The 12,296-nt window shown below is 42.4% G+C and overlaps 1 protein-coding gene across 1 annotated transcript in view; it reads left to right on the top strand.

The window, feature by feature from the left end:
* Positions 1-921: 921 nt before the first annotated feature.
* The window catches only part of LOC132650797 (zinc finger protein 431-like), a 63,988-nt gene continuing 52,613 nt past the window's right edge, over positions 922-12,296 (top strand). The window contains exon 1 of the mRNA XM_060376117.1: positions 922-1,079. Within this exon, the coding sequence (XP_060232100.1) occupies positions 1,032-1,079 (48 nt within the window). The 5' untranslated portion in view covers positions 922-1,031. The remainder of the gene's footprint in view (positions 1,080-12,296) is intronic.

Raw genomic sequence — 12,296 nt, 5'->3', positions numbered from 1 at the left:
GAAGGGGAGGAGGGATTTTGGGGTTCCCCGCCTCCCTCCTCTGTCCACTCCTCGCCTTCCATCCGTCCGCCTGGAGTCCCCCAGCTGGTGGTGCGGAGGGCAGAACTTCAGGCAGAGGGTTGGCGGGATGAGAAGACGCACAGTCCTCCGCTCCCTCCAGACCTGCAAGCTTCCTGGGGGAGATGGGTGCACCCTGCCCGGGGTGAGGCTGTGAAAGACCTTGTATTGGTTGTTTTGGCGCCCTCTGCTGGCCTGCGGGTGCACGAGCAGGGAAGAACCTATAAATAATTTTTAGGGGGCTGTTGAGTAGGTAAGGTGCACAGGGCTTAGTTGTTAGGGTGCTGGGGACTCAGTACATAAGGATCTAACCACCTCTGCTGGGCTGAGGGCATATACATATGGGCAAAGAGAAAAAAAGAGATGGAGGAGGAAGAAGAGGGAAGGAAGGAGAGAGAGAAGAAAGAAAGAAAAGGAAGGGAAGAAGGAAAGAAAGAAAGAAATCTGTTTGGCTTTGCAGAAAAACAGCCAGCTAATTGAAACTTGGGTACTATTTGCTGTTGATTTGCTGAATTTGAACCAACATACACAGGTAAATGTGCAGGTATTCTGTAGTCATATAAGTAACTTAAGTTTTTTCACATGGTAAATAAATTATTTTCAACCAGAAGGAAAGTGTAGAACATGGCAAACCAACACATTTTATTTTGAGTCCCTATCAAATAGGAATGACTTGATGAACTTTTTCAGAGGAAGCTTCTCATATTCGAAGACAAGAGCTATCCCTGGCTTAATGAACTTTCTGTCTTCTGTAGCCTCCCAGTACCCAGGAGATTTTTACTTCCATAAATTCTGGATTGACAGGATTTAATTGCTCACCTCCTGCTTTGCTATGTGAAAATCATGACCCATACCCAATTTCTATAGAGATTAAACCAGAAGAAAATGATGTGGTGACCATTTCTGAGCCCAGCTATTCCATATGGAATGCAGTGTCCCATGCCCTCCATAAAACGCTGTTGAACAAAATTGAAATGGGATCTAAAGCATACAGAAACATGGACCGGCTTCTTCCATGCCAGGTAAGCCTCACTGGTAAGCAAGGGTAGCATCAGGATCTTATATTATTGGTAAGTAATTCACTGTCATCAAGCCAATAAAACATTTTCACCTTATAGTTGAAAGTACAAAATAAAATGGAAAAAGGTTCTGTCAACATGTATGTGTATATATCTGTATCTTAAATGATTTGGAGACTGCAAGCACTCACTTGAAGACATTTAATTTGAATGTCTTTCAACAAATGCTTTCCTAGTGTGAGATGAAATTCTTAAGATATATGTGTAAATATGTAAAAATACGGCAAGTTCAATAACCAAAATTTTCATGATTTCATGGAATATGTCCAGTGCTATAAGATATATATACGAGAGGACTGTATCCAAAGCAACCATTTCACATAAAATAGAATATATTTATGGCAAAAAAACCATAAAAAGATTCTTTTGTGGACAATAAATAGACTGTCTTAGAGTCACAAAAGAAAATTCTGCTCAGTTCCCTCTCTTCATCCACTTCTGCTGTCTATTCTGTTTTCTATTCTGGGTGACATTCTGGCACCCTCCTGTGGACCCTTCTTGTTATTTAGCTTCTTTGGGTCTGTGGATTGTAGTACGGTTATCCTGTATTATAGATCTAATATCCGCTCATAAGTGAGTATATACTATGTGTTTCTCTCTGTGTCTGTGCTACCTCACTCAGGATGATTTTTTTCTAGTTCAATCCATTGCCTGCAGTTTCCATGATTTCTTATTTTTAATAACTGATGAGTATTCCATTATGTAAGTGTACCAGAAGTACTTTATCCATTCTTCTAGATTTGAGGGACACCTAGGTTGTTTCCAGTTTCTAGCTGTTATGAATAAACAGCTATGAACACAGTAGAACAAATGTCCTTGTTATATAATATAAGGGAACAACTTTTGGCTATTATTCCTGGAGTGCTATGGCTGGGTCTGGAGGTAGAACTATTCCCAATTTTCTGCAAATGCACCAGATTGATTTCCAGAGAAGTTGTACAAGTTTGCACTCCCATCAGCAGTGGAGGAATGTTCCCTTTTTACCACATCCTCACCAGAATATGTTGTCACTTGAGTTTTTTATCTTAGTCTTTCAAGTGGTGTAAGATGGAATCCTGGAGTCATTTTGATTTCTGTTTGATGACTAAGGACTTTGATGATTTCCTTTAGTGCTTCTCAACCATTCGAGATTCCTCTGTGATGAATTCTCAGTTTAGCTCTGAACCCCATTTTTAAATTGGATTAGTTGATTTGTTGGTGTTTAATTTCTTAAGTTCTTTGTGTATTTTGCATTTTTAATGCTCTGTCTGATGTAGGGTTGGTGTTGCTATTTTCCCAATCTGTTGGCTGCTGTTTTGTTCTTTTGATAATGTCCTTTGACTTACAGAAGCTTTTCAGTTTCTTGAGATCCCATTTATTAATCGTTGATCTCAGAGCCTGCGCTGATTTCTTCTATTGTCTCCCATGTTACTGAGTTCCAAACTTTTTTCTACCTTGTCTTCTAAATGATTTAGAGTCTCTGGTTTTAGGTCAAGGTCTTTGATCCACTTGGACTTGAGTTTCTGCATGGTGATATACAAAGGGGTCAATTTGCATTTTTCTACAGGCAGACATCTAGTTAGACCACCACTATTTGTTGAAGATGCTGTCATTTTTCCATTGTATGGTTTTGTCTTTGTTGAAAGTAAAGTTTTAGTAGGAGTGTGGGTTTATTTCTGTGTCCTTATTCCAATTGTACAGGATTTGTCTTCTCTCAAGGGTGTTTTTTTGGTTCTCTGACTATTATTTCTTACCTTTCTCAGACCCATGAGACTTTGGGTATTTGTGGGCACCCCATGCACAAACAGCCAATGTGAAGGTATTTGGGGGAAATCCTAATAAAAAATCCTATTGTTTTCCTGAGCATATCTTAAATGATAATATAGGAACCATATGCTGAGATTTGGTTGACCTCACTGTTTGTCCTTGTGAAATATTGAAGACTCTGGAAATCAAGGCAGGGCCAGCATGGCTCCTGTTATCATGCTTTGCCATACTTGATTCACTTTAGGACACCATCCTAGGGAATTTACTCTTTTCCATCTTCTCTGGAGAGGTGCACCGGCTTGGGTGACCCCATCAAAAAGGAATTCACCAATTCCATTTTGATAACTACATTTGCTCAGGAAGAAAGAAATAGCTGCTGGGTTATAACATTCATTTTGGTTTGAGAAGATATTAGGATTGTAAGAAAGGAACTTTGGGACCTAGAAAATCATAGCTACACTGAGAATTTGCTGTGATGAATGAGAGGGGAAAAAAAGGCAACAATACCAAGTTACATTGACCTGTTGTGTGTTTTGGAAGATGTCACATTATTTAAACATTTTGTATGATGGTGGTGAAAGCCACGCAGTTACTACTTCCAGGATAATAACAGACATTTTCCTGGCTGGTTCAGTGATGTCAAGCACACATCAGGAAGTGTTCATGTTCTTAGAAGTGTTGGAGATGCTTCACTGTCATTTGGAGCTAGCTGGAAGGTAGGGGTACTGATGGTTTTCTGGGTTTAGGCTGAGCACAATTTGGGTGAATGTGAAGACTGGCAGGAAGAGCTGAGCTGCATGTCTACTTCTGTGGCTGCTGGGAGTGATGCTACTCTCACAAGCACAATTCTCCCTCCCTGATTCACCTGGACAGTCTACCATGCAGAGTGATTATTGGGTTAAAGACTATAATTTTATTTGAATTCCACTATAACACTGGTCAGTGGGCAGCCTCACTGTGATTGTCTGGTTCATACTGGCCATCTTGGTACATGATGATGGTCATTGTATCAAAGGTTCTTATACTTCGTGATAGGTGCATGTGTTCTGGGTGCTAGCTAGTGAGTTTTTGGCAGCGTAGGCTCTTCAGAAATTATAATTTTGTCAGACATGGGAAAAGAGTAATGCTGTATTTTTTTTGAGTGTGTGAAAGTGGTGCATGTAGGGGAGAGTCGTTTTAGAAAACCTTCCACATGTTCCTCAGAATATGAATTTTCACCAGAGATGAAATTGAGTAACAGGAATAACATCATCATTTGCTATTTAAACTTCACTAAATATTATGATAGTCTTTTAAGAGGCCATGACTGAAGACATATGCATCCTCAGATATTCCTCAATAAATGGAGATCAGTGGGAATTTGCTCTCATTTGATACCAATCAGGAGCCAGAACCAAATCCCTCTCCAAATTTTTTCTGTATGTGGGCCATTAAAATGAAAACAAAACAAAAATTGTTCAAAACTACTTCAGGACCTGGAACCCTTGTTATTTGAGAAGGAATGAAGTGGTCCTCAAGTGTGTGTGTGTGTGTGTGTGTGTGTGTGTGTGTGTTTGTCCATTTACACATCCGGTAATGGTTTGTTTGGTCTTTATCCTTTGTATCAAAGTTGCTGCACCTTGCCCCTTTATGTACCTGGGTGGGTACACCTGATCACCCTATGTGTTATCACCTGTGGGATCATAACTGCCACAGCACTGCAGAAAACTCAGAAACACAAAACCAGCCCAAAGCACAGCCATGTTTTCCTCCAAGAGTGAAGTAGTGTCATGTACACTTTATGCTTTTTGTGTGTGTGAGCAGAGGAGAGCAACTGAAATTGTTGTGCATGTACAATACAGGTCAATTACTTGTTTGTATTAAAATTTGGAATAAATTCTCTCAAGTTTTTTTTTTTCTAAATTAAGGGAAAACCTGTGTCCTCCATAGCCTGCAGCAACAACTTTTAGAGGTTGAATACAGGTGCAGGGGCCCAGGTAAATGCCTTAGCATCCCCCTCCCCTCCACTCCCTTGAGCTTAATTCTGGCACAGGGTCCCTCCATGCTTAGGGCAGAATAAGGCCATTATCTTTCAGTGGTTCATCCAACGATGCCACAGGACTAGAGGATGTGGGTACTCAAGACAGTTCTGTCTTTACTAAATTAAAATATACAGTATTAAAATTATCACATATATAAATCTAGCTATTAGGTGCAGGAGCGCTCTGTCTTCATGGACACGTGCACATCACCAGAGGGAACCAGATGTTCATGCACCACCCTGTTGTCCCTGGGGATCCAACCTGTTGTCCCTGGGGATCCTGGGAAAGAAATAGCGATTCTGTGTCCCTGTCTTTCCTGGACTCGCTTTCTCTTCAGGAACACACTGAGAACCGCCTGCCCCTGCCTCCCCAGTCCTGGGATCCTAGGTGTATGCCACTGCGCCGCCTTTTGTTGTTGATGTTGTTTAATCTTTAAAAATATTTATCAGGGTGAGCGCATTTCTGCCTTCCCGAGAGAGCAGCGCTGCTTTGACTGGGAGGGCCGCAATTACAAAAAAAAGGGGGGCCGAGACCCCAGGATTCCTTTCCCATAGACGAGGTGGGCGGCCTCTGAGCAGAAGAATGCAAACTGCACATTCTTCCTCTACACAAGCTACTTCCAGCAGCTGGTGTTTACTTCCATTACCAGGGGGCGGGGCGATGACATCACGGAGATGCTCCTAGAAAGGTCTTGATTCCTAAGATGGCAAGGGGCAAAGGGAGGGGACATTTACAGAACCGTGGGACCGGGGGAAAGGATGTGTGCACTGGTTGGTCGGTGACTTCCCAGACCAGGGCCTCTGCAGCAGTGGAAAACAGCTTCAGGGCGACTTCCGGTCCAGGCTACCCTACCAGGGAGGGAAAACAACCCAGGCTGCCTTGTGAAGGCATAAACAATGCCCGCAGCATTCTGGGAATTGTGTTTCTGCGCCTGCACCACGTTATGGCTTGGCCGTAAGCGGAGATGACTACAAACAATCCCAGAAGTGTTTGCTCTGCACCCCGCCATGTTTGTAGTTCTCATTGAGACATGCTTGTAGTTCTCACAGAAGCTTGCTGTGGGCACAATGCATTCTGGGACTGTTTGTAGTTTTCTGACTTTGGTGAGCTCTGTATTGATCAACGAAAGAGGTAAATGGCTCCTGTGCTTTGCAGGTTTGTGTTTACAGTTCAGAAACATGGTGGCCCGGGAGATAGTGGGGAGGCCACCGAGCCAATGTCCTAACTGCTGAGTCATCTTCCCAGCTTTTTGTTTATGTCTCAGGAATGCCTCGGAATGAATATTCTCAAAGTTTAAAAACCATTGACAATGGAAAATGCATCACCTACCCAATTTCTCATCTGCACTCATTCAATTTAAAGCCGAACAGTACACACCATGAGCATTTAAAAATTCGCATGCATCTATGCGGTGTCCTGTGACAATCCATTGTGTCTGCAGTGCTCCTGTTGTGCAAAATGCATTCTTCGGGAGTCTGAGGACACCTGCACTCATTTGCATAGACCCTTCTGGCCTCATACTCATAATAGAGACCTGCTGCCTGAGCTTTCCTCTTTGCTAGCTCTTCAGTCTTGCCATTTACAGTTCAGGGGAACATCCACTGACACTTGCGAGTAGACATGGACTAGAGAATTTATTAGCAGGGCTATGGGTCCCTGTGAATCAGGATGGCAATTTCACCACTCATACTGAGTTCCAGGGCAACAGAATTTCTTAATCTATAGCCAGATTTGGGATTCACAGTGTGACTGTCTTAAGCTAGTGGTATACAAATAACACCGAATTTAGGCTCATTCTGGCCTTTTCAGTTTGTTTGTATTGAAGGAACTGAGGATGGCAGCGGTGGCTCCATTTTGTTTCTCAGACTCTATCTTAAGTTGACTGACCTTGGAATGATTTGGTCACCACCTTTGGGTTCCAAAAAGGGCCACATGGCCCTCCATCCTGCAGGTTTTGTGGATACCACAAAATGTGTAAATAGATAATTATAACCAGGCCTCCACCCCACATGTTATCATAAATGCCACAGAGTGTGTTAGTGGAGCCTCCTCTTCACCCAGCTGGCTATCATACAGATTGCTATTGAGAGACCAAAAAGATTAAAAATTAGCAGCTATTATTAAGGCCTGAACTATGTGGGTGGAGAAGTCTAGTAATGCCCTGAGGGGAAGGACCGCCTCGCTGCATTCTTTCCCCACCCACTAGAAATACAGTTGCTAGGAAACTGGACCCTCCCCCTAGGGAGGGACACCTGGTCATTAATGGTCTGGGAATCTTCCTATAGCCAATCGATTCAAAATTTAGCATCTTGACCAATAGATGCTTGCCAGGCAGGAATCGCCCCTGCCTTGGGCATGCTGGGAGGGACCAGAATCTATATCACCCAACTAATCTGGGCGTGTCGCGCTCAGCTCCCACCATTTCGGCAGTGGGGCTGTGTAGGCCTAAGCTGCAGCTTGTAATTTACAATAAAAAAGACCCTCATGTGTTTTGCAACAGAGTCGATTCCTGGAGATCTTCTGGGGGCTCTCGAACCGCAAACTGGGTATAACACTATCTGTCGGTTTGGCCAGGGGGCTTGGAACAATTAACCAAAAGGTCAGATTGCTGAACCCCCTACCTAAAACTTATCCTCTGTAACTCTAAGGCTAGGAATCCCCTGCTTGCCGTTTTTTCCCTTTAAAAACTGTGCCTCCCTGAGATTAAGGGCCTCACTCTCTAACCTGCTATGTTGGGGAAGATTGGTGGCCAGAGATTTAGCTTGAATAAAGATCCTCGTGTAATTTTCAATGGACTGGACTCCTAGTGGTCTTTTGGCATTTCTCAAATCAGGCACATCATACCTACCTTGTCCTCATAAAAAACTGGGTGCTCTCCCACCCTTTACAGATAGGGGTGCATCTTTGGTCACTCAGATGGGTAACTATCTAGGAAAGAAATAGTCTGAGATAATCATCATTCTGGAAAATTTTGGTAAAGTCTGCCTCTGTAGCAAGAAGTAGGTGAGGTCTGCCCCCACAGCTAGCAAAGAAGTCATTAACAAATTCCACTCCCAGCCTTTTGGATTGAATGCAGGTATTTGATCTAATGCACTGAGAAGAGGCCTCTGCATGTTTAACATTCCTGGTTTCCCTAGTGATCTGTGGGTACAAGGACCTTTGTGGTTCAACATCCTGTTGTTCACTGAAGAGTGGAATTTTCCTGAAAGTAGGATAATTAGCATCAAACAAGGATGAGCTCCCTAATTGCTTTTCCAATACAATGTGTTCAGTCCTGAAACCATATATAAACAATCAACAGAAAGGGACTCAGCAAGTTTTATTCAAATATTTGAGCACACTTATTCACCCATACTTAGCTTGGAAGAAATAGCCTGGGAAGAATAAGGAATAGAGAGAGGACAAGAAATGGGTAAAGCAATGTAATATATTTTAATTAAATATATTTTAAATTAGAACATGGCTATAGAGATAGTCTAGCAGTTAAGAACAATGGATATTGGTACAGAAGATAGAGGTTCCATCTCCAGAAACCACATGGTAGCTAGCCATTTGCTCTAATTCCAGTCAATGTCATCTGCCATCTTCTGGCTTCTGTTGTTACTGAACATAGACACACACAGAAAAACACCCATGTATATAAAATAAAAATAAAACTTAAAATTGTAGTAATCTCTACAGAGATATCACAGCATTGAGACAGACAGCAGCCAGGGCTAGTTAAAAATGAACTCTTTCTATTCCTGTATGAAAGTAGCTGCAGCATTCCTCTGAACCAGCCATCTCACAGGCAAAAACAGGCTCATTGTGAGGTTAGACTAGCTCAGCAAAGCTGTTCCTCTAAGAATAGTGTCCATGGTGCTGATAGGTGACTTCCTTGATATTTTCTGAATCTGTATTCTCTGGATTTGTATGTGTGAGAAAATGGCCTTGATACTTCTATCTGTGAAATCATACAACATGATTGACAGGTAGCACTGGCCACATGCAAACGATTTCTAGTGTCCCTTATTTTCATCTAAGACCTTGTGGTACAAGATGAACATTCCAGAGGCATTTCTGTCCACTTTTATAATTTACATATGTTTCTGCATGACTTTGAGCTAAGATGCATTTAAATATATCTCCTTATACACTACCACCATGTTAAGAAAAAGGATTTAACTTAGCATGCTTTAACATAGGCAAACCTATAATTGAACTTTTCCAGATTCCCAAAGTAAAACATCAAAGCTTCCTTTGATGAAGAAAATCATGCTTTGGAAAAGACTCCCATGTTCTCCTTTCCTGCCACAGGGGAAAAAAAAAATCTGTTTTCACTGTTGTGATGGCTATTCTAGGCAGCCAAATTGACTATATGTATGGAATTAACTAAAACCCAAATTGTTGGGAAGTGGAAAAACTCTTCAATCACGATCTAGATTTTTGATGTGATAAAACCCACCTTTAATCTCATCCACAGTCTCTGATGGTAACATACATACATACACACACACACACACACACACACACAATACATACATATAATTTTGGAGATGGTAGCTCTTTTTCTTTGTCTGCTGGCCCTACCTCTGGCTAGCAAGCTCATTAAAAAAAAAAAAAAACTGGCATTAAAGCTTATTTCTTAAGAATTATGGTATATACTGAAGACCATCTGAAACATCGAGCTACATTGGCTGAACCATTACTGTATTTTTGGTTTTTAAGCAAAATCCAAAATATTGGATATCACCAATAAAGATGCTGGAATCAGATGCCTGGGTGAAAACTTACTATCTCAGGGAGGCAGAGAAAGCACCCAGCCTACCTTCCTACTCAGCCAAAGGCTCAGAAAACAAAACAAAAACTACTTCACCTTCCATGCTTTTTTTAAAATCCTCTCAAACTGAATGTCCCTACATTCCACTTCATGTGAATCTCTCCCAACTGGTTGCTTGCTTAGCCTCTTGACCTATGGTTGAGTTAATCCAAGCCTGTTTTGTGGATTAAAGGTATATGCTTACACTAAACCACACCACAACTAGAGACAGATTTTTCCAGGATACCATCTCAGGGTTCACAGTATAACTAAATAATCCTGCAACATGGGTTCTTCAACTTTCCATTGGTAGACAGGCATTATTGGACCAGTTGGAACACTGCCTGTGAGCCATTCTAAAAAACCCACTGTCTACATATGTACATGCATTCCATTTGTTCTGTTTAGCTAGAGAATCTTTACTAATACATATGTTTTGTTTTGTTTACCTTTCCATTTGGGAAGCTATGGCTGCTAAAAACACTGCTCCACAAAGTTTTTCATTTGTTAACTGTTTTTCTCTCAGGGTGTTCACAGGTACCAGGTGAAACATAGGTGCAGTTATCTGAGCCCAGTATGAAACCACAAAACACAAATCTTGTTTCTTGAAATTTCTCTGATAGGGAAGGTCCTCCTCAGGTCTCATCAGGAGTGGCTTTAATGTCTTCCTCTATGGCCTGCTCCTCATTTAGGAGGAGGTGATCAAAGAGATAGCCACTGATTCATGTCAGAGACAGTCCCTGTTCCCATTAATCTGGATCCCACATGGATACTGAGCTACCATGGGCTACATCTGTGCAGAAGTTCTAGGTTATCTCCGTGCATGGTCCTTGGTTGGAGACTCAGTCTCAGAAAAGACAGATGGAGTGGGGCATGGATGGAAATGAGGGAAAAATGAGACTGGGAGGGATTGAGTGATGGGGCTACAGCTGGAATACAAAGTGAATAAACTTAATATAAAAAATTTAAAAATATTCATAACATTAAGAAATGAAATGTATAAGGAACACACAGTCCCAACCAAAATTCTGTTATCAGATTTTATACTTTTTGCCAAGCGTGCATTTTGCATTTATTACAAAACACAATTCATATTTTTCTCTGAGAAGACTATATAACTCTCTGATAGTCATTTATAAAATCTAATAAATTCCTTTGTGGTACTTGTAAATCACTATAAACTAGATATTCCACCAAAGATGAATATGATTTAGCACAACTTATGAAGCCTGCAATCATTTTGTCAGAATTGTTTGATTGTACTGAATATGTTCTCTAGACATGTTAATCATCTCACAGGAATGGGGTTCTTGGAGTATGTGATTCCTACCTTTTATATTTTATAGTTAAAAGCTTTAGCAGTAATATACATATATACATATATATATATAATATACATATATACACATATGTACGTGTGTATATATGTATATTACTGCCAAAGCTTTTAAACACCATGGCAATTTAATAGAGAAGTCACCTTGATTTGTATTTTGTTCTTTAATTATAAAATGTATGAATAATTTAAAAAGTTCTCCTTACCTGTTAATTATTCTAGGACCCCTTCCATTTGTGGGACAGATGGGCAACTCCACTGCACTTTAGTAATGGGCTGTGGAAGCCTGATCCACCAGGAGGAAGAAGCAGAGCTGTGGGGGAGCTCAGGAATGCCCTGAGATCTTGAGTTGGGGAGCCTAGGGTCCCCTTCCACAGAGGAGAGCAGCAGATGGCCGAGCGGCCAGGGTAGGAGGGCTGGGCGGTCCCGAGGCTGGATGTGCAGGCAGACTTGTAGGCAATGGGAGGACAGGCACTAGTGCTGCTGCAATGCGAATCTCTGTAGATCTGGAGAAGGCGCAGTCCTGGACTGGATGCCAGAGTCAGGAACTAAAGGGCTGTGTCCCTTCCACACACTCTAACCCTAAGGGAGACACCCTACCCCTAAGGGAGGGGTTCCTGTCACTCAAAACGCTCTGGCCAGTCAGGTCCCCGCCTGGGCCCACCAGTGAAGAGGGGGCGTGTCCTTCCGTATCCCTTTCTGCTGGTTCAGCTCCCGCTGCTGAGCAGGCTCTTGTGGTTCCGGGTGAAGTGCTCTGAGCGCCACCGCTGCTGCTTGGTGCTGCGAGGTGAACTGAGGCAAGCTCCAAAGTCGCACTATGGTGAGTGCAGGGAGGAGAAGGCAGCTGAGCGGCGGGAGCTGGTATGCGGGGTCTCTTCCGCGACTGGCTGATCAGCAGCGGCCCCTGGGGAGGGACCTTGTGGTCCTAGGCGCTTGCTGGACCCAGTGGTGGCAACTGAGTCACTCATGTGCTGGAGCCTTATCCGCGTAGAGTGTTTGCAGCAGGGGTTTGTGTGCAGAATCATCCTCATGGCGGGAGTCTTTGGTGTTCAAGTTTCTCTCATGTCTTCTACAAGTACTGCTCTTAGCATTTAACCTTTAGGTGTGAGTTCCATTCGGAGGTAGTTTTGGCGGGGGGGGGGGGCGGGTTGTAAGCGGCATCTTGTGTGTTGGGTAGCACTCCAATATTAAGCTGTGATGAGGAAGAGTAGAATTGATGATGTAAAGGATTTCCAATGCTTGGGAAATAGTAGGTGACA

Source organism: Meriones unguiculatus (genome assembly GCF_030254825.1).
Source record: "Meriones unguiculatus strain TT.TT164.6M chromosome 13 unlocalized genomic scaffold, Bangor_MerUng_6.1 Chr13_unordered_Scaffold_33, whole genome shotgun sequence".
Classification (NCBI taxonomy): domain Eukaryota; kingdom Metazoa; phylum Chordata; class Mammalia; order Rodentia; family Muridae; genus Meriones; species Meriones unguiculatus.
Note: the sequence above shows the minus strand (reverse complement) of the source record. Positions and strands in the feature narration are given on the sequence as shown.